The sequence below is a fragment of the Oncorhynchus gorbuscha genome, linkage group LG18 (assembly GCF_021184085.1).
Source record: "Oncorhynchus gorbuscha isolate QuinsamMale2020 ecotype Even-year linkage group LG18, OgorEven_v1.0, whole genome shotgun sequence".
Taxonomy (NCBI): domain Eukaryota; kingdom Metazoa; phylum Chordata; class Actinopteri; order Salmoniformes; family Salmonidae; genus Oncorhynchus; species Oncorhynchus gorbuscha.
In genome coordinates this window covers 43,179,459-43,202,943 of record NC_060190.1, presented here as the reverse complement: position 1 = coordinate 43,202,943, position 23,485 = coordinate 43,179,459, and the positions used below count along the sequence as shown (strand labels likewise).

The following is a 23,485-nucleotide window of genomic DNA, read 5'->3' as shown; positions in this document are numbered from 1 at the left end:
CGAGAGAGAGAGAGGCCAAGATCATTACAAGAAGCCCTTTGTGTTAGTAGTATTGTCTATACAGGAATCCATAGATCTAACTATGAATTTGAGAGTGGATACATTTTCCACACCCATCCCTCAGCTATTTGCCAAAACACTGGCAGGGTGTATGATTTGCTGTTGTTTGAACTGCCGATTGCCCCTTTAAGTACACAGCACAGTTTGTCTGTGTGGAGATGATGTCAAACTCACCATCTGGGTTCTCCAGGGGGAGGTAGCTCCCGGTCATGTGTCTGTGGACCAAGGCTGACTTTCCACTGCGGAGACCTCCCAACACCCCCTGGGTACACACACACACGCACACACACACACACACACACACACACACACACACACACACACACACACACACACACACACACACACACACACACACACACACACACACACACACACACACACACACACACACACACACACACACACACACACGTTTACCCCACTCTTTCTATTAGAGTGACATGTTTGCCCTACTCTTCTACAGCTACTACTATTAACGTCATCATAGCATACTTAAGCAAAAAGGCATGAGGGGTTGTGGTATATGGCCAATATACCAGGGCTAAGGGCTGTTCTTAAGCACAATGCAATGCGGAGTGCCTGGGTACAGCCCTCAGCTGTGGTATATTAGCCATATACCAGAAACCCCCGAGATGCCTTATTGCTATTATAAAACTGGTTACTAACGTAATTAGAGCAGTAAAAATAAATGTTTTGTCATACCCGTGGTATACGGTCTGATATACCACAGCTGTCAGCCAATCAGCATTCAGGGCTCAAATCACCCAGTTTATAAAGTACATTATAATACACTGTTACTGTCTTTGTTGAAGCCAAGCCTACACATATTACCTATTCTACTGGAATGACTACAATAATGATAACACTGCTCTCACCAGACGGAGCTCTTGGACAGTTCGACTGAAGGTCCATTCTTGACTGTTAGTGCACGCTGCTGTATAGAGAAAGAGAGGAAGAGAGATTATTAGGAAGATATATATAGATATCTATATATATATATATATATGAGCAGGGACCCTGGGCATCTTTCTTTGGGGGTGTTTTTCAATCAGTAGAAAGGCCTCTTTAATGTCCTAAGTTTTCATAACTGTGTCTATAAGATGTCAGTGTCATAACGACCGTTCCACAGGTGCATGTTCATGAATTGTTTATGGTTCATTGAATAAGCATGGGAAACAGTGTTTAAACCCTTTACGATGAAGATCTGTGAAGTTATTTGGATTTCGACTAAATTATCTTTGAAAGACAGGGTCCTGCAAAAGGGACGTTTCTTTTTTTGCTGAGTTTATAAGAGAGAGAAAGAAAGCGAGACTGATTAACACATGTGATCATGACATTGACCCTGTGTTCCCTCTCCCGGTCTGCCTCCTGCCTAAATTCTGCTTAGAGGAGGGGAGACTTTCAAAGTCACCGGCCGCCGCGCATCACAGCACTCTGAAGCTGTGAGGCGTGCCGCGCTGTTCCAAGTGGCCACTGCCTCCACTGCAGTGTGTGTGCCCCCATACGTGCCCTGTCGCAGGTCCAGATGGCACAGAACATAGAGTTAGGGGAGGAAGGGACGAAGGAGAGAGGGAGTGAGAGAATGAGGTAGAGCTGCAAAGGAGGAGTGCAAATTAATTGCACAGGCTCAGTGGGGCTGCAGTGGTGAGGCTCAAGTTCATTAGCAGCTCTGTGGATGGAACCCAAAGCTCGCGTGTGTGTGTGTGTGTGTGTGTGTGTGTGTGTGTGTGTGTGTGTGTGTGTGTGTGTGTGTGTGTGTGTGTGTGTGTGTGTGTGTGTGTGTGTGTGTGTGTGTGTGTGTGTGTGTGTGTGTGTGTGTGCCTGAGCATGTATGTGAGATGATTAACAAACAACCTCGTGTTTTAATCATCCAAAATTTCAATACAAGCCCCAGTTTTCACCTTATTTTTGAAAGCCCCAAAAAAAGGGGGTATACTTTTGAGAGAGAGATCATTTCTGTGTTCACAGCGGACTGAAAACAAGGATATCCCCCCAAGCATTCTGATTTCTAGGTAACTGTTTCACCGAATTTCCCAGAGGTGTCCAATAATATATGAGAAGCACAGAAAGGAGTCTTCACAACAGGTGACTGCCAATTCAATCTGTTCCTTTATAGACTTCTCTCAAAGTCACAATCTTCTGTTTGTACACGACTGCAAAAGCCCTCACACAGAAAAGAGTGCGATGGAGAGCCATGGTGGACACCCTTTGTTACCAAAGGGTCCAAGAGGATTAAGTCAAGTCACACTACTGCATAGCAGAGAGGAAGAGGACTAGTAGGTACCGTCACATCCTTAAAGTAGCTGCCAATGTCATTCCTCATAGTGACAGAGCCAATCAATAAGAGTGCATTTGTTCAGATGTGGACCTGAAGACTAATGGCCATGCAGTATGCAGGAGAGCAGACGTGTAGAATGAATGTGACGATCCTTTACGTGGATTTGTGTCAATCTCAAATGGCACCCCTATTCCCTATGTAGTGCACACATTTTAAAACAGGTCCCATAGGGTATAGGGAGCCAGTTGAGAGGCAGACAAGGGTTTGAGATGGGTTGAGGGTCGTACATGTACCAGTGTGCACTCCAGGACGAGACTAGCTACCTTTGTGCACTAGACACCCCAAGGCCAGACTGTCTACCAGAGACCCAGGCTGCCTCCCAAATGGCACCCTGTTGAAAAGTAGCGCAGGGAATAGGATGCCATTTGGAACATAGCCCCACACAACACAGGCACTTAAACACATGTCAATATACTAAAGAAGACTGGAGTGATGGATGGGAAATAAAAACATTAACAAGCAGATTCTGCAATGCACGCATGCATACATCGTGTAAAACAGTTCCTCTATTCAGAGAACCGATTCCTGATTTGGGCAACAGGCAATCATCATACACATACGGCCACACAAACGATGACACTGACTCAATCAAAAGGGTCTTTGGAGGTCTGAGTAAAGCAGTGTTGAAGTCAAATCCAGTCAGACAATGTGATCCCTCATACACTGAATCCCTTCTCCCTGGACACACACCCCCATTGAGGGAGCCTCCACAGGCACACATTATATACTGCCTGTGCTTTGCTGTGCGCACCGGCCACACCTGGTAACACAGCCACCACCACTTCCTTCCACTCTCACTCTGAGGGGAGATGAAAATCCCTTACCCCCTTTTCTTTCAGTCTGTCTATCAGTCACTCCCTCTCTCCACCCCCCCCCCCCTTAATTCCCTCTCTCTTTCTAACCCTCCCTTCTCTCTCCAGCGTCACCGGCCAAATAGCATCTTGTCGCTTGCTGTTGCCATGGCAACCCTTCTTTCATAAATTGCCTGGGTCTTCGCACAACAAACGCTATCATACATACAGCAGTGTGAACACATTCATACAATTGTAACTGAGACACATTCAAACATAGGCTACACACACTGGAGCCCACATAAAACACTGAAAAATAAATGATTGACACTAACCAGGTTTCCATCTAACCTTTTTATATGAGTAAAGTACATGTTGGATACCAAATGTCATAACAAGCCTGATGGAAACTAAACATTTGTCGGTAAACTTTCCAAATGTCAACAAAATAAGCTACAGAAGGTGTAATCACAGAAATATCTGTCTCATTGTTATTTCACTGGATGTATAAAAGGTGAAGCATCCGCTTGGCGTTTCCGCTCACTACCAAATATGGTAGAGAGAGGAAGCCCATGGCGGGCAGTAGGACAAGATGGAACCAGATTGATATTAGCCGAAATTCTGCAAATTTTCTAATCAATGAAACATTTGCTCTCAATACAGTTTTCAGTTACCAAAACTAGAATCTGCTAAGAACAGAGTGAACTACGTTTTGTAGACTTTACAATTCGCACGTTTTTTTTCAATGCGCTGTGTAGGAGTGCAACGGCGAATTGAGTTATTGCAAAGGGAATTGAGTTATTGCACACACGCACTTCAGAGTAGGCGTTCCTTAACGAAAATATGCTGATAGATGCTAGAACTCGCCAACAGGATCATGCTAGCGTGTGCTTGACTCTGCCCACGTCCTTGAATGTTCTGCCCACTATGACTAATTTGTTCAAATAAGAAACTTATTATATTATTATATATATTAAGAAACTACAGTCAGTGGTCTATCTTGCTTTAGTTATACATCATTGTAATCGTTTTGTTTCGTTAAAATTAATTATGTGAGAAATGTCGGTGGAAACGCTTTTATGCGCAAATATTGATTTAATAACCATCATATTGAGGTAGACTTGGAGTCACGCAATGACATGTTGTGTGATCTTCCCAATACGACCAGTCGGGAAAGCATGCAGTTTATTAGACTACCGATTAAGTAAATTATGATGAACTTCACAGGGTGGTGAAAGTGCAGTGATGAGCTTGATGCTCCTATTCTGGTGACATGATCATCGCTGCAGCTTGACAAATGCAAATAATAGCGCTCTTTTGTCCATAATAATCTCATGTAGGCTAGATTACTCATTGGTTATTACTGCATTGTCGGAACTAGAAGCACAAGCATTTCGCTACACTCGCATTAACATCTGATAACCATGTGTATGTGACAAATCAAATTTGATTTGATTTGACACACTGCATCTGTGAGCTGTTGGCTAGAGCGCACGTGCCAATACCAGAGTTGACACACTCGCTATTAAACACAACATTGTTTTGTTGAGAAAAAAACATCAGTACAGTTGAAAATGCGATGGAAACCCATCTCACTTGTCATTTCCCACAGCCTTTTATCTGCAACAATTAAATATGATGGAAACACGTATCTTCTGGGAAAATGCACATATAGTTTTTATGGCAGATTTTAGAATATTCGCATGAAAATCTGTCGCCAATTGGATGGAAACCTAGCTAATGCTGAGGGCTGAAATGCTCCAATGTCAACATTTTGTATTGATGATATGGATATTATTATCTACTGAGTTAACTAAATATAATTCCAACATTGAAAATAGCCCAGAATTTAAAACAATGCGTTTTCATGAATGGAATTAATATAAAGGGAAAGGGGGATACCTAGTCAGTTGTACAGCTGAATACCTTCAACTTAAATGTGCCTTCTCAACCCCTCTGAATCAGAGAGGTCCATGTCTTCAGTGCCCAGGGAACAGTGGATTATCTGCCTTGCTCAGGGGCTGAACGACAGATTTTACATTGTCAACTCAGGGATTCGATTCAGCAACCTTTCAGTTACTGGCCCAACGCTCTAACCACTAGGCTACATTTACAGTGGCTTGCAAATGTATTTACCCCCTTGGCATTTTTCTTATTCTTTTTCTTTGTTGCCTTACAACCTGGAATTAAAATAGATTTTTGAGGAGTTTATATCATTTGATTTACACAAAATGCCTACCATTTTGAAGATGAAAAATATGTTTTATTGCAAAACAAACAAGAAATAAGACCAAAAAAAAACAGAACTTCAGCGTGCATAACTATTCACCCCCCCAAAGAAAATACTTTGTAGAGCCACCTTTTGCAGCAATTACAGCTGCAAGTCTCCTGGAGTATGTCTCTATAAGCTTGGCACATCCAGCCCCTGGGATTTTTTGCCCATTCTTCAAGGCAAACCTGCTCCAGCTCTTTCAAATTGAATGGGTTCTGCTGGTGTATAGCAATATTTAGGTCATACCACAGATTCTCAATTGGATTGAGTTCTGGGCTTTGACTCCATTCCAAGACATTTAAATGTTTCCCCTTAAACCACTCGAGTGCTGCAGAATGTTTAGGGTCATTGTCCTGCTGGAAGGTGAACCGCCGTCCCAGTCTCAAATCTCTGGAAGACTGAAAAAGTGTTCCCTCAAGAATTTCCCTGTATTTAGCACCATCCATCATTCCCTCAATTCTGACTAGTTTCCCAGACCCTGCCAATGAAAAACATCCCCACAACTTGATGCTGCCACCACCATTCTTCACTGTGTGGATGGTGTTCTCGGGTGATGAGAGGTGTTGGGTTTGCGCCAGAAATAGTGTTTTCAGTGATAGCCAAAAAGCTCAATTTTAGACTCATTTGACCAGAGTACCTTCTTCCATATGTTTGGAGAGTCTCCCACAACCTTTTGGTGAACACCAAACGTGTTTGCTTATTTTTTTTCTTTAAGCAATGGCTTTTTTTCTGGCCAGTCTTACATAAAGCCTAGCTCTGTGGAGTGTATGGACAGATACTCCAATCTCTGCTGTGGAGCTTTGCAGCACCTATAGGGTTATCTTTGGTCTCTTTGTTACCTCTCTGATTAATGCCCTCCTTGCCTGGTAAATGAGTTTTGGTGGGTGGCCCTCTTGGCAGATTTGTTGTGGTGCCATATTCTTTAAAAAAAATGTTCTAAACAGATTTTTAAAAATGGTGCTCTGTGGGATGTTCAAAGTTTCTGATGTTTTTTTATAACTCAACCCTGATCTGTACATCTCCACATCTTTGCCCCTGACCTGTTTGGAGAGCTCCTTGGTCTTCATGGTGCTGCTTGCTTAGTGGTGATGCAGACTCTGGGGCCTTTCAGAACAGGTGTATATATACCGAGATCATGTGACACTTACAGTGGGGAGAACAAGTAATTACTTAAAAATCATACAATGTGATTTTCTGCATTTTTGTTTTAGATTCCGTCTTTCACAGTTGAAGTGTACCTATTATAAAAATTACAGACCTCTACATGCTTTGTAAGTAGGAAAACTTGCAAAAATCGGCAGTGTATCAAATACTTGTTCTCCCCACTGTACATTGCACACGGTTGGGCTTTATTTAACTAATTATGTGACTTCTGAATGTAATTGGTTGCACCAGATCTGATTTATAGGCTTCATAGCAAAGGGGGTGAATACATATGCACGCACCACTTTTTCGTTTGTTATTTTTTTAACAAGTAACTTTTTCCTTTCACATCACCAGTTTGGACTATTTGGTGTATGTCCATTTCATGAAAACCAAATAAAAATACATTTCAATGACAGGTTGTAATGCAACAAAATAGGAAAAACACCAAGGGGGGTGAATACTTTTGCAAAACACTGTACTTCAACTATAACTTGCACCATCTGAAATAAAATAGAAATGCCCCCCAAAATGTAAATAGATTTCAGCTCCTTTTCACCCAATTGTAATGTGGAGTCATTGAGTGAATGGGGTCCATTTGGACTTTGATTGACTCTGCAAGCAGAGCAGGAAGTTACTCCTTCCGTCCCAAATCCCTCACCCCCTGCCCTCTTACTCCTCCTCCTATCCATCCCTCAGAAGAACACAGCTCTGTGTACTCCCATGCTTAATTATTCATGTGCCGCTTACTCCTGACAAATTATTCAGCACTTACACCAATCTTACATACTCCTTAAAATCAGTCTACAATAGCACATTTACCAAATATAGTGAAATCTGAATATGTTATTACATTGGGCTTGATCACATTTTCTTGTGACTCCTTGGAGTTAGAGAAATTTTTAGGCCAAGTAGGTTTTCATTGGCGGAACCATCACTCTTGGGAGTAGGTGAAGCATACGCAGGTTGTCCTCTCCCTTATTTAACCTCTTTCATACCCTAACGCTAATTTTACTGTGCTCCCGAGTGGTGCTGCGGTCTAACGCATTCAGTGCTAGAGGCTTCACTACAGTCCCTGGTTTCACTACAGTCCCTGGTGTCATTGATAACAATGGCGCCAGAGAAGGAGGCTGATATTTTACATGTCCATAAACAGATTTTTGTTAGTTTATTTGCATTGTTTGTAACTTATTTTGTACATAATGTTGCTGCTACCGTCTCTTATAACCGAAAATACCTTCTGGACATCAGGACTGCGATTACTCACCACAGACTACCAGAATCCTTTTTTCCCTTTAACAAGTCTGACGAGCCCGACGGGAATGATATACTTCTTTCTCGGTAACAGACCCAGATCCCCGTGATTTGCGTGAAGAGGCGGAGAAAAAGGGGCCAGAGGGCGGGCTGCCTTCTGAGAATTCGTAGGAGATTGAATAAACCTCCACTTCCTTCCATTATGCTAGCAAAATGTGCAATCTTTGGAGAATAAAATAGATGACCTAGGCACCCTACAATCAAATCAAAGTTTCTCACCTGCGCCGAATACAACAGTGAAATGCTTGCTTACAGGCTCTAACCAATAGCGCAAAAAAAGATTAGGTGAACAATAGGTAAGTAAAGAAAGAAAAACAACAGTAAAAAGACAAAACCGTAGCATGGTTTAGCCCCAGTGATATACTGGGCCGTACGCACTACCGTCTGTAGTGCCTTGCGGTCGGAAGCCAAGCAATTGCCGTACCAGGCAGTGGTGCAACCAGTCAGGATTCTCTCGATGTTGCAGCTGTGAGGACCGAGGCTATGAGGTCCTTCTAGCTATAGAGCACAGTAGCTAGGGTAGTGGGTTCAAGGCGTAGAATGTATGCACACATGACGCTTTGGATAAAAGCGTCTGCTAAAGGCTACATACAGCCCCGTCGATGAGAATGGGGGCATGCTCGGTCCTCCTCTTCCTGTAGTCCACAATCATCTCCTTAGTCTTGGTTATGTTAAGGGATAGGTTGTTATTCTGGCACCACCCGGCCATGTCTCTGACCTCCTCCCTATAGGCTGTCTCGTCGTTGTCGGTGATCAGACCTACCACTGTTGTGTCATCTGCAAACTTAATGATCTAAACTTGATGCCCTCAATCTCACACAAATTATCAATGAACCTACCAGGTACAACCCCAAATCCGTAAACACGGGCACCCTCATAGATATCATCCTAACCAACCTGCCCTCCAACTACACCTCTGCTGTCTTCAACCAGGATCTCAGCGATCACTGCCTCATTGCCTGCTTCAGTAATGGGTCTGCGGTCAAACGACCACCCCCCATCATTGTCAAACACTCCCTAAAACACTTTCTAATCGACCTGGCCCGGGTATCCTGGAAAGGTATTGACCTCATTCCGTCAGCAGAGGATGCCTGGTTATTCTTTCAAATTGCTTTCCTCACCATCTTAAATAATCCTGCCACAATTTTTTTTAACCAGGAACAGACATAGCCCTTGGTTCACTCCAGACCTGTCTGCCCTTGACCAGCACAAACACATCCTGTGGCGTACTGCATTAACATCGAATAGCCCCCGTGATATACAACTTTTCAGGGAAGTTAGGAACCAATATACACAGGCAGTTAGGAAAGTAAAGGATAGCCGTTTCAAACAGAAATGTACATCCTGTAGCACAAACTCCAAAAGGTTCTGGGACACTATAGTCCATGGAGAATAAGAGCACCCCCTCCCAGCTGTCCACTGCACTTAGGCTAGGAAACACTGTCACCACCAATAAATCCACGATAATTGAGAATTTCCATAAGCATTTCTCTACAGCTGGCCAAGCTTTCCACCTGGCTACCCCTACCCAGGTCAACAGCCCTGCACCCCCCACAGGAACTTGCCCAAGTTTCCCCCATTTCTCTTTCACCCAAATCCAGATAGCTGATGTTCGGAAAGCGCTGCAAAATCTGGACCCCTACAAATCAGCCAGGCTAGGCAATCTGGACCCTCTCTTTCTAAATTTATCTGCCGAAATTGTTGCAACCCCTATTACTAGCCTGCTCAACCTCTCTTTCGTATCGTCTGAGATCCCCAAAGATTGGAAAGCTGCAGCGGTCATCCCCTTCTTCAAAGGCACTTCGCTCCCGCGGGTAGTATAACTTTTTCATTACATTTCATTATATTTCATTATAGCACAACGGTTTGATTTGTCTAATCTTAGCAATTTCTTCTCAGCTAGCTACATAGCCGTCTTTGTATCAAAGATAATTGCATAATTATCGTATTTCGCCGTCCTAACGTAGTCTTCACTAGCCAGCTAGCTAACGTCCACTGATTAGCTGCACTGGGAAAACTATTACACTCAACTGAACGACTTGATTAGTGTAGTGTTAGCTAGCTACATAGCTGTCTTTGCTGTCTTCGTATCTTCGTATCCAAGATAATTGTGTTGTTTAGGTTTAGAGTGTGTAGTCTTAGAGTGATTATCTTAATTTACCGAGGTTAGCTAGCCAGCTATTTGTCGTCCTTAACGTAGGAGACTCTGCTAGCTAGCCAACAGCTAGCCAACGCTAGCCAACGTCTTCTGAATAGAACTCAACAACCGCATTCACAGGTAGTAAAGTCGCATTCACAGGTAGTATCACATTTTCACTTCATTTCATTACAGTACAACGGTTTGATTTGTTTGATCGTAGCTAGCTACATAGCTAGCTACATAGCCGTCTTTGTATCAAAGATAATTGTGTAGTCTAGAGCGATTTTCTAGGTTAGCTAGCCAGCCATTGTCGTTCTTTTAACGCAACGTAACGTAAACAACACTGCTAGCTAGCCAGCTAGCCCCCGAATAGCAACACTGCAGAAACTATTACACTCAACGGAACGACTTGATTAGTGTAGTGTCAACAACGCACCCACTGCCAGCTAGCCTACTTCAGCAGTACTGTATCATTTTAATCATTTTAGTCAATAAGATTCTTGCTACGTAGCTTAACTTTCTGAACATTCGAGACGTGTAGTCCACTTGTCATTCCAATCTCCTTTGCATTAGCGTAGCCTCTTCTGTAGCCTGTCAACTATGTGTCTGTTTATCCCTGTTCTCTCCTCTCTGCACAGACCATACAAACGCTCCACACCGCGTGGCCGCGGCCACCCTACTCTGGTGGTCCCAGCGCGCACGACCCACGTAGAGTTCCAGGTCTCCGGTAGCCTCTGGAACTGCCAATCTGCGGTCAACAAGGCAGAGTTCATCTCAGCCTATGCCTCCCTCCAGTCCCTCGACTTCTTGGCACTGACGGAAACATGGATCACCACAGACAACACTGCTACTCCTACTGCTCTCTCTTCGTCCGCCCACGTGTTCTCGCACACCCCGAGAGCTTCTGGTCAGCGGGGTGGTGGCACCGGGATCCTCATCTCTCCCAAGTGGTCATTCTCTCTTTCTCCCCTTACCCATCTGTCTATCGCCTCCTTTGAATTCCATGCTGTCACAGTTACCAGCCCTTTCAAGCTTAACATCCTTATCATTTATCGCCCTCCAGGTTCCCTCGGAGAGTTCATCAATGAGCTTGATGCCTTGATAAGCTCCTTTCCTGAGGACGGCTCACCTCTCACAGTTCTGGGCGACTTTAACCTCCCCACGTCTACCTTTGACTCTTTCCTCTCTGCCTCCTTCTTTCCACTCCTCTCCTCTTTTGACCTCACCCTCTCACCTTCCCCCTACTCACAAGGCCGGCAATACGCTCGACCTCATCTTTACTAGATGCTGTTCTTCCACTAACCTCATTGCAACTCCCCTCCAAGTCTCCGACCACTACCTTGTATCCTTTTCCCTCTCGCTCTCATCCAACACCTCCCACACTGCCCCTACTCGGATGGTATCGCGCCGTCCCAACCTTCGCTCTCTCTCCCCCGCTACTCTCTCCTCTTCCATCCTATCATCTCTTCCCTCCGCTCAAACCTTCTCCAACCTATCTCCTGATTCTGCCTCCTCAACCCTCCTCTCCTCCCTCTCTGCATCCTTTGACTCTCTATGTCCCCTATCCTCCAGGCCGGCTCGGTCCTCCCCTCCCGCTCCGTGGCTCGACGACTCATTGCGAGCTCACAGAACAGAGCTCCGGGCAGCCGAGCGGGAATGGAGGAAAACTCGCCTCCCTGCGGACCTGGCATCCTTTCACTCCCTGCTCTCTACATTTTCCTCCTCTGTCTCTGCTGCTAAAGCCACTTTCTACCACGCTAAATTCCAAGCATCTGCCTCTAACCCTAGGAAGCTCTTTGCCACCTTCTCCTCCCTCCTGAATCCTCCTCCCCTCCCCCTCCTCCTCTCTGCAGATGACTTCGTCAACCATTTTGAAAAGAAGGTCGACGACATCCGATCCTCGTTTGCTAAGTCAAACGACACCGCTGGTTCTGCTCACACTGCCCTACCCAGTGCTCTGACCTCTTTCTCCCCTCTCTCTCCAGATGAAATCTCGCGTCTTGTGACGGCCGGCCGCCCAACAACCTGCCCGCTTGACCCTATCCCCTCCTCTCTTCTCCAGACCATTTCCGGAGACCTTCTCCCTTACCTCACCTCGCTCATCAACTCATCCCTGACCGCTGGCTACGTCCCTTCCGTCTTCAAGAGAGCGAGAGTTGCATCCCTTCTGAAAAAACCTACACTCGATCCCTCCGATGTCAACAATTACAGACCAGTATCCCTTCTTTCTTTTCTCTCCAAAACTCTTGAACGTGCCGTCCTTGGCCAGCTCTCCCGCTATCTCTCTCTGAATGACCTTCTTGATCCAAATCAGTCAGGTTTCAAGACTAGTCATTCAACTGAGACTGCTCTCCTCTGTATCACGGAGGCGCTCTGCACTGCTAAAGCTAACTCTCTCTCCTCTGCTCTCATCCTTCTAGATCTATCGGCTGCCTTCGATACTGTGAACCATCAGATCCTCCTCTCCACCCTCTCCGAGTTGAGCATTTCCGGCGCGGCCCACGCTTGGATTGCGTCCTACCTGACAGGCCGCTCCTACCAGGTGGCGTGGCGAGAATCTGTCTCCTCACCACGCGCTCTCACCACTGGTGTCCCCCAGGGCTCTGTTCTTGGCCCTCTCCTATTCTCGCTATACACCAAGTCACTTGGCTCTGTCATAACCTCACATGGTCTCTCCTATCATTGCTATGCAGACGACACACAATTAATCTTCTCCTTTCCCCCTTCTGACGACCAGGTGGCGAATAGCATCTCTGCATGTCTGGCAGACATATCAGTGTGGATGACGGATCACCACCTCGGCAAGACGGAGCTGCTCTTCCTCCCGGGGAAGGACTGCCCGTTCCATGATCTCGCCATCACGGTTGACAACTCCATTGTGTCCTCCTCCCAGAGCGCCAAGAACCTTGGCGTGATCCTGGCCAACACCCTGTCGTTCTCAACCAACATCAAGGCGGTGGCCCGTTCCTGTAGGTTCATGCTCTACAACATCCGCAGAGTATGACCCTGCCTCACACAGGAAGCTGCGCAGGTCCTAATCCAGGCACTTGTCATCTCCCGTCTGGATTACTGCAACTCGCTGTTGGCTGGGCTCCCTGCCTGTGCCATTAAACCCCTTCAACTCATCCAGAACGCCGCAGCCCGTCTGGTGTTCAACCTTCCCAAGTTCTCTCACGTCCCCCCCGCTCCTCCGTTCTCTCCACTGGCTTCCAGTTGAAGCTCGCATCCGCTACAAGACCATGGTGCTTGCCTACGGAGCTGTGAGGGGAACGGCACCTCAGTACCTCCAGGCTCTGATCAGGCCCTACACCCAAACAAGGGCACTGCGTTCATCCACCTCTGGCCTGCTCGCCTCCCTACCACTGAGGAAGTACAGCTCCCGCTCAGCCCAGTCAAAACTGTTCGCTGCGCTGGCCCCCCCAATGGTGGAACAAACTCCCTCACGACGCCAGGACAGCGGAGTCAATCACCACCTTCCGGAGACACCTGAAACCCCACCTCTTTAAGGAATACCTAGGATAGGATAAGTATCCCCCCTCTCCTTTTAAGATTTAGATGCACTATTGTAAAGTGACTGTTCCACTGGATGTCATAAGGTGAATGCACCAATTTGTAAGTCGCTCTGGATAAGAGCGTCTGCTAAATGACTTAAATGTAATGTAAATGTAAAGGGGAGACACTCTAGACCTATATCTATCCTACCCTGCCTTTCTAAGGTCTTCAAAGGCCAAGTTAACAAACAGATAACCGACCATTTCGACTTCCACCATACCTTCGCCGCTATACAATCTGGCTTCTGAGCTGGTCATGGGTGCACCTCAACCACGCTCAAGGTCCTAAACGATATCATAACCGCCATCGATAAGACACATTACTGTGTAGCTGTATTCATCGACCTGGCCAAGGCTTTCGACTCTGTCAATCACCACATTCTTATCGGCAGACTTAACAGCCTTGGTTTCTCAAATGACTGCCTCGTCTGGTTCACCAACTACTTCTCAGATAGAGTTCAGTGTGTCAAATCGGAGGGCCTGTTGTCCGGACCTCTGGCAGTCTCTATGGGGGTGCCACAGGGTTCAATTCTCAGGCTGACTCTTTTCTCTGTATACAACAATGATGTCGCTCTTGCTGCTGGTGATTCCCCGATCCACCTCTACGCAGACGACGCCATTCTATATACTTCTGGCCCTCTTTGGACACTGTGCTAACTAACCTCCAGACGAGCTTCAATGCCATTTAACTCTCCTTCCGTGGCCTCCAACTGCTCTTAAATGCAAGTTAAACTAAATGCATGCTATTCAACTGATCGTTGCCTGCACCTACCCGCCCGTCCAGCATCACTACTCTGGACGGTTCCGACTTAGAATATGTGGACAACTACAAATACCTAGGTGTCTGGTTAGAATGTAAACTCTCCTTCCAGACTCACAACTAAGCATCTCCAATCCAAAATTAAATCTAGAAATCGGCTTCCTATTCGGCATCCTTCACTCATGCTGCCAAACATACCCTCGTAAAACTGACTATCCTACCAATCCTTGACTTCAGAGATGTCATTTACAAAATAGCCTCCAACACTCTACTCAGCAAATTAGATAGACTGTATCACAGTGCCATCCTTTTTGTCACCAAATCCCCATATACTACCCACCACTGCGACCTGAATGCTCACGTTGGCTGGCACTCGCTACATATTCATCGTCAAACCCCACTGGCTCCAGGTCATCTATAAGTTTTTGCTAGGTAAAGCCCCGCCTTATCTCAGCTCACTGGTCACCAAAGCAGCACCCACCCGTAGCACGCACTCCAGCAGGTATATTTCACTGGTCACCCCCAAAGCCAATTCCTCTTTTGGCAGCCCCTCCTTCCAGTTCTCTGCTGCCAATGACTGAAACAAACTGCAAAAATCACTGAAGCTGGAGACTCTTATCTCCCTCACTAACTTTAGCAACAGCTGTCAGAGCAGCTCACTGCACCTGTACATAGGCCATCTGTAAATAGCCCATCCAACTACCTCATCCCCATACTGTTATTTATTTGGCTCCTTTGCACCCCAGTATCTCTACTTGCACATTCATTTTCTGCACATCTATCACTCCAGGGTTTAATTGCTATATTGTTTCACCACTATGGCCTATTTATTGCCTTACCCGACTTATCCTACCTCATTTTCATACACTGTATATAGACTTTTTCTATTGTATTATTGACTGTATGTTTGTTTTTTCCATGTGTAACTCTGTGTTGCTGTTTGTGTCACACTGCTTTGCTTTATCTTGTCCAGGTCGCAGTTGTAAATGAGAATTTGTTCTCAACTAGCCTACCTGGTTAAATGAAGGTGGAAAAAAAGGGAAAAAAGAAGATTAAACTACCAACGGGATATTCAAACCTGTAATATCTTAAGCTTTACAGAGTCGTGGCTGAAGACACTATCAACATACAGCTGGCTGGTTATACGCTGTACCAGCAGGATAGAACAGCAGCGTCTGGTAAGCCTAGGGGCGGTGGACTATGTATTTTTGTAAATAACATCTGGTGCACTATAACTAAGGAAGTTGAGCAATTGCTTAAATGTTCACCTGGGGTAGAGTATCTCATGAAAAGCTGTAGATTACACTAAATACCTAGAGAGTTTTCTGTATTTTTCATAGTTGTTTACATACCACCACATACTGAGGCTGGCACTAAGACAGCATTGAATGAGCTGTATTCTGCCATAAGCAAACAAGGAAACGCTCACCTAGAGGAGGCGCTCCCAGTAGCTGGGGACTTTAATGCAGGGAAACTTAAATTTGTTTTTACCAAATTTCTATCAGCATGTTAAATGTGCAAACAGGGGGGGAAGATTGTTTTTTAATTATAAAAAAAAAATCTGGACCACCTTTACTCCACATACAAAGTTCTTCCTAGCCCTCCATTTGGCAAATCTGATCATAATGCTATCCTCCTGATTACAAGCAAAAATGTAAAAAAGTAAGCCCCAGTGACTCGATCAATAAAAAAAGTGGTCAGATGAAGCTGATGCTAAGCTATAGGAATGTTTTGCTAGTACAGACTGGAATATGTTCCCGGGATTCCTCCAATGGCATTGAGGAGTACACTACATCAGTCATTGGCTCCATCAAACACGCATCGATGCCATTTTCCATCTGGACAAAGGAACACAAACTCATAAAAAAAATAAACGTCCTCTCACTGTCAACTGCATTCATTTTCAGCAAACTTAACATGTGTAAATATTTGTATGAACATAAGATTCAACAACTGAGACATAAACTGAACAAGTTCCACAGACACGTGACTAACAGAAATGGAATAATGTGTCCCTGAACAAAGGGTCAAAATCAAAAGTAACAGTCAATATCAGCTGTGGCCACCAGCTGTATTAAGTACTGCAGTGCATCGCCTCCTCATGGACTGCACCAGATTCGCCAGTTCTTGCTGTGAGATGTTACCCCGCTCCTCCACTAAGGCACCTGCAGCATCCCAGACTTTTCTGGGGGGGAATGGCCCTAGCCTTCACCCTCCGATCCAACAGGTCCCAGACGTGCTCAATGGGATAGAGATCTGGGCTCTTCGATGGCCATGACAGAACACTGACATTCCTATCTTTAAGAAATCACACACAGAACGAGCAGTATGGCTGGTGGCATTGTCATGCTGGAGGGTCATGTCAGGATGAGCCTGCAGGAAGGGTACCACGTGAGGGAGGAAGATGTCTTCCCTGTAACACACAGCATTGAGATTGCCTGCAATGATAAGCTCAGTCCGATGATGCTGTGACACACCACCCCAGACCATGACAGGCCCTCCACCTCCAAATCGATCCTGCTCCAGAGTACATGCCTCGGTGTAACGCTCATTCCTTCGACGATCAATGTCAATCTGACCATCACCCCTGGTGAGACAAAACCGCGACCCATCAGTGAAGAGCACTTTTTGCCAGTCCTGTCTGGTCCAGCGATGGTGGGTTTGTGCCCATAGGCGCCGTTGTTGCCAGTGATGTCTGGTGAGTACCGGTCTTACAACAGGCCTACAAGTCATAATTTGCAAATAAATTCATTAAAAATCCTACAATGTGATTTTCTGGATTTCTTTTCTCATTTTGTCTGTCATAGTTGAAGTGTACCTATGATGAAAATTACAGGCCTCTCATCTTTTTAAGTGGGAGAACTTGCACAATTGGTGGCTGACTAAATACCTTTTTGCCTCACTGTACATACGGACAGTGAGGCGACTTGGAACCTGAACCAAGACAGGTGGGACTTTTCTTCACCAGACTTGATTTCACGTTGACATATCACCCAGGTAAAAAATACATAAAAGCCGATGCCCTGTCTTGTCTCAACGATTCGGGAGATGTTCCTGTCTTTAGTCCGAGCCAGACCTAAGCTCCTGCTGTGGATGAGTGGATCAGGCGCACAGAAGTGGTATGGAACGATTCCCATGTGAGACTCCAGCACGCCGTACGCTGTCAGAAAGAGCAGGCGGATTGCCACTGCAGAGAGGCGCCACCCTGGTGATCGCGTCGGGCTCTCTACCAGGAACCTTCCGCTCCGCCTGCCCTGTAAGAAGTCCTCGGTTTGTGGGGCTGTTCAAGGTCCTCTGGATGGTCATTGAGGTAATTTACAGATTACAACTCCCCACTCACTACTGAATCTCACCATCTTTTCAGGTTTCCCTCCTCAGGGCCTGTGGTTCCTGGTCCTCTGGCTGATGCAGTCCCCCACGACACCCCTCCGCCTCCCTTAGACATCGAGGGGAGCCCTGCCTATGCAGTCAGATCCCTCCTGGACTCCCGATGTCGTGGGGGTGTCTTCCAGTACCTGGTGGACAGAGGGGTACGTTCTAAAGGAGCAGTGTCGGGTTCCGTTGGACGACATTCTAGATCCCAACATCATCCAAGATATCCACCTTCGCCATCCGGACCGGCCAGCTCCTCGCGCTCGGGGCCGTCCCCCTGGCCGGTGTCGTCCTGCGGGGGGCCGGGGTGGAGGTTCTGTTACGTCTACTGCCACTCTCCTGCTCTGGCACTCGACGCCACCGGTCTACTAACCACCAGTCCTGGCAACCCATCTTTACGCACACCTGCGCCCTATCATCAGTCACACCTGGACTACATTACTTACCATTTATCTAGCACACTGATTTGTCAGTCATCAGGTAGTATTGTTTGTATTTCCATGTCAGACGCTTCTCTTGATTTGTATCGTTCCATGTCCATTATCATTAAACTCACTAACTGCACCTGCTTCCTGACTCAGTGTCTACGTTATAGCAACAAGATGTGGAAAAAGTCAAGGGGTCTGAATACTTTCTGAATGCACTGTATGTTCTTGGTGATAAAGATGTACAATATCACTCTCACCCCTGACAAAGAACACCTCAATAACCTTTTTTAGAGTATATGCTGTGTATGCTGGTCCAGCATGGTCTAGTTGGTTAAGCTGGTCTGCAAAAGCACGCCCATCATGCTCTATTGCGGTTAGATTTTTTTTCAATTGTTTGTTTCTATATCTATGTTTTTGCATTACATTGATTGAAGAAAAATCCAAATGAATTAATCACAAATAACACATTTTTCTAAACTTTTCTAAAAACACAACCAAGGTTGGTCACCAGGAAAAACACAACCAAGGTTGGTCACCAGCAAAAACACAACCAAGGTTGGTCACCAGCAAAAAAACACAAAGAAGGTTGGTCACCAACCTATGCTGGAATATGCTGTTTTTTCAGAAGGGTAGCCCAAGGCTATATACACTGTACTGTGGAATAGCAATGCAATCGACATCACTCTAGTTGGGAGAAGGGTATGGGGTTTAAATCTTATATTAACCAATGTTACAGGCAAAAAAAATGTAAATCATTGGAGTAAGATGGTAGCCTACCGCATCCAATAGTGAAAAATCTGAAATGAAATGGAAAATGCAGCTAGACCTGGTTGGGGTGAACTATGGGGAGGTGGATGTGGGCGATATCTTACCTTCCTCCTCACTAGAACCCCTCTGTATGGGTGTGTAAATAGGGGGCGTTGTGTTGGAGCTGGGAGGCGCAGGCGTACTCTTTGTGAAGATCCCACTGATGAACTTGAGCATCTTGCGGTCGCGGGCGCGCTGGGTGGTTCCTCCCTGACCCTGGCCCTTGCCATCCTTCCCCTTCTTCAAGTCCTCAGAAAGAGAGTGCAGGTCACTGTTGTCAAGGGTACGGCTCTTGCCCTTCCTTGCCGGCTTGGACACCTGGGTGGTGGGTTGAGCTGGCAGAGAGGTGGAGCCTGTCTTCAGCCTGTCCCCTTGGGGGCTTTCCCTGGTCACCACGCCTGTAAACCCTCCCCCCACTGGGACCCCCTGGTGAAGGAGGGTGGTCCTGCCGTCACTGTCTGCCCAGGATGCTCGGTAAGGCCCTAGGGCGGCCGCAGCACCTATCATAGGCGACCGATCCCCTATACGGTTGTCTTTGCGGTCCAGACTCTTGGCAGATGGAGGCATACTCTGATCGGCTTCCCTCAACTCCCGCCGGCTTACAGTCCCCCCCCCGGCATGTGACCTCATCAGGACCTCGGGTCGATGGGTAAACCTGGGAGGGACAGTGATGGGCACGCTGACTCGGCAGAGGGTGCTGCTTGGGTCGCCCATCCCCTCCTCGCCCCTTGGAAACAGCATGGGTGGCTCCCTGTAGAGTTCGGTTTTAGGACGGGTTCCCTCTTTCCTCAGCCCTACCTCTGAGGGGACACCTGACACCCCTGCAAGCCCCTTCACTTGGTCTTTCATGTTCTTCGGTAAGAGGGGAGACTCCTTGCTCTTAATCCCCAATGTGATATCTTTTGAGGAGCCTGGCCCACGACTCTCTTTCTCCCTCATCTCAGGCTTCCCCCGCTCCTGAACAGGCCCCCCAAAGCTAATGCCATCCTGCTCATCTTCCTCCATTTCTGTGTCCCCCTCTCCCTCCCCCACGGCACATGAGTGTCCTCCCTCATCCTCAGTGGTCCTGCTCAGCTCCTCATCCTCCTCATAGCCAGGGCCCCCCACACCTCCTCTCCCTAGGGAAAGGGCCAGCTGTGGCTGGGGCCCGGTGGCCCTTCCATCACCCCCTACCGCCTCGACCTTGACCAGGGTGAGGGAGATGAGGTAGGTGGTGCGCCTTGGTAGGGTGCCTGTTTGGCTCATAGGGGCGGCAGGCTGGCAGACAGGGAGGCAGACCGACCTCAGAGCAGCGGCAGAGCCCTCACTCTGACCCAGACAGACCTGCAGGGAACAGGCATGGCAACCTACAACTGGAGGCTTCACCAGAGAGACAACAGTCAGACCAGAAAACAGTCAGAAGGTACTGTCAAACTAACTGGCGTAGGGATACGTCTGATGTGGGTGAATGGTAACTTTGTCAAGAGGTGGTAGGAGCTACCTAGAATTAGCGGAGCATACTTAACAAGGCTGAGTTACTTAAATCTAGTGTACTTTATTTGAATCCTTCCTGTAATCCCCTTGTCACCTTCTCTTTGCTGATCACTGGTCTCCTCCACAGGTTCATTCACAGTCTTCTCTTTCTTTTCCCCTTTCTCTCTCCATATGAAAGATTAATTCTACAGCCCGATGCCAGGGATCTGAGATTGCTTTCCTCGATCTTGATGTTTGTGACTGGGTAGTCTGGAATTATGCAAGAGTCAACAAATGAGCCTGGTCCATTTTTCCAACAAGACTGTACTACGTAGTTCCCCACTCCACAAAATACCACAAGATGAAATGCCTCAAGTCAGTCTTCAGCTTCTCTTCAGATAATTTCTTCACTCCCAGTGAAGGATATTCATTGTATGCTTCAGAATCTTCATATCCCCATTACATTTGATTGGTTGACAAAAAAATAAAACAAATAATGTAGCACCGTCACAGACACCAAAGGGTATGTATCGTGGTAAAGACAAACCAGAAAGCACAGTAAACAACAGCTTAAGCAGACCTAGCAGAGAAAAACAGGTTTGAATGTAAATAAGAGAACAAACATCCATATGGAAATCATTCACGTGTTGCAAAGCATGTGGTGGTGAGAGTCTACTTCCGACTGCATGTGAGGCAAAGACACACTAATGTCATACATGAATCACATATGCACGTTGTGCAGATCAATGAAAGGCAGGCTGCAAACATCTGCTGTAATTCCCACAGTAAAGAGAAGCAGAAATGGTGGTCAGATAGGCAGAACGCAGTCACTGTTCCACTGCCTGTAACGCTCTTCTGTACAGTTGGTTCCTTCGCGCCCTTCAGTCACTGCATCCTCTCCTCTGAGTGTCTTAGGCAATTAGCAAGTCAATAAAATGTGTCTGTGAGGCAGAGAGCAAGCCCACCGGCTCAGCTTAGCCCCTCTTCTCATCAGAGCCACTGTGCCTGCTAGCCTCTCTGATAGCCCGTCGCTACCACAGCTCCAGCCCCAGCTCCAGGCAGGCAGACAGACTGAGTGGAAGGGTGAGGGTGATGCGTCCAGTGAGAGATGCCTGTTCTCGGTCAAGCACTCACGTTCTGTGGCTCATGTCGGATCAGACAAAACCAAGACAAAAACCTCTGCCTCCTCCTACCCATCACTTGCTCTCTCTCTCTCTCGCTCTGTTCTTCTTAAGGCAATCTCCTTTGCAGTTCCCACTCTCCCTCTCTCTCGCCCTTCTTCTCTCCCCCTCCCCTTCAGGAAAGAGGGAGCAAGCGATGATGCAATGGAGGAAGAAAGGTGATGAAAAAATCCACAGACGTCATACTGATGAATGAAAGGAGAGAGCGAGGGAGGAAAGAGAGAGAGAGAGGAGGAAAGGATAAAAATGAACACGAGAGTGTGAGGGGGAGGGTATAACCGTCAAATTAAATAAGGTGGTTTGAAAACAAACTGAATGGATGATGATAAATCTTGGGGCACAGAAAAGGGAGGGGATGTGAGGATGAGAGAGGGGATCCGAAAAGAAAGGAGGGTAGCTAAAGGTGGAAGAGAGGAGAGGAATGCAGGAGAGAAGGGAAGGGAAAAAAGGAGCTGGAAAAGGGTAGACAACAAGAGAGGGAAGGCTCTATCTACCCTCTCCCCTTTCTCTCTCCTTGGCAGTCACAATAGCTCCATCTCCCTCCAGAACGGCTCCCTTCACCCCCCTTTTAAAATCAGCAAGGATTGGGGTAGCAACAGCTTATTCACCACCTCCCTCCACCTCCCTCATCTCTCATCTCTCCCGCTAAGCTGCTGATACCGTGTCTGTATCTGTGTGTGTGTATTTTTTGGTTTCACTATCCTTGTGAAGACCATAAGTCCTCACAAGGAGAGTAAAACAAAGACAAAATCTGACAAGCTGGGACATTTAGCTACTCCCCATATGGAAAAATACTATTTTAGGCTTAGGGGTTAGGTTTACAATTAGAGTTAGAATTAGGCCCCCACAATGATAGTAAAACAAACATGTGTATTTGTGTGTCATTGACATTGAATGAGGAAAGGTTATGCTCCTTCTTTCTTCATCATTAGTTCATTATTGACACACACAATTAAGAGAAACCATGGGTCCAATATTAGAAACTAACACGTTATCATAATTATCCCAATAACGTTTGTACCATGTTTTCTGCTGCTACCATGTTGTGTTGCTACCATGTTGTTGTCATGTTGCTACCATGCTATGTTATTGACTTATAGGTCTCTCTTTATGTAGTGTTGAGGTGTCGCTCTTGTCGTGATCTGTGTTTTGTCCCATTGTTGTTGTTGTTGTAATTCCAGCCCCCGTCCCCGCAGGAGGCCTTTTGGTAGGCCATCATTGTAAATAAGAATTTGTTCATAATTGACTTGCCTAGTTAAATAAATAAAAATACAAAATGTAGCCCATAATATACTCGCATGACTTAATGATACATGCCACGTGATTTTCAGCATGTGTACTGTATGAGTGTGTAAATGTATGTGGCTGTATGTTGTGTGTGCTCACAGTGGGGGTGGGGCTTCATTGTGTGTATAGGTATGTGTTACCCACCTGTGTCTCTTGTTTAATTGGCTGAAATCTGTGAAGGAAGAACACCCACAGAGTATGATGAATCATGTCCCCTCTAAACTGAAATTATAATGTGTAACTTACTGTGATATACACAGACAGTTGCTTATAGATACATACACACCATCTGCTCCTTAGAGATTATTTACACTGACTACCCACACATCCAACCTTTACACACAAACTCTCACACACACAAATGCTGCTGTTCTATTATATACTATTTATGCCACTGCTTGACCATGTAACTACCCACTTTATATTTGTAAATACAATGTAATACAGTCCATTTTTACAATGCATACTATCTCTCTTATTACTTATGTTACTTGACTGACTTTTTCAGGGCTCTAAAGTGCCCACATGCCACAAAATGTTTTGCTGTTGGACCTGTACTTTTATTTTGGAAGCACAGACTGATAAA

The 23,485-nt window shown here is 46.2% G+C and overlaps 1 protein-coding gene across 3 annotated transcripts in view; it reads right to left on the bottom strand.

Annotated features, from left to right (window-relative positions):
- Window positions 1–23,485, bottom strand: part of LOC124003638 (arf-GAP with GTPase, ANK repeat and PH domain-containing protein 1-like) — a 51,564-nt gene that overhangs the window by 16,242 nt on the left and 11,837 nt on the right. For 2 of the 3 annotated variants that reach the window (XM_046312060.1, XM_046312061.1), the window contains exons 1-3: window positions 19,045–21,672; window positions 939–997; window positions 235–322 (exon numbers count right to left, since the gene is read on the bottom strand). In XM_046312060.1, the coding sequence (XP_046168016.1) occupies window positions 235–322; window positions 939–997; window positions 19,045–20,224 (1,327 nt within the window). In that variant the 5' untranslated portion in view covers window positions 20,225–21,672. Of the gene's footprint in view, window positions 1–234; window positions 323–938; window positions 998–19,044; window positions 21,673–23,485 lie in introns of those variants that run through there. The other variant, XM_046312062.1, reaches the window with a different exon arrangement.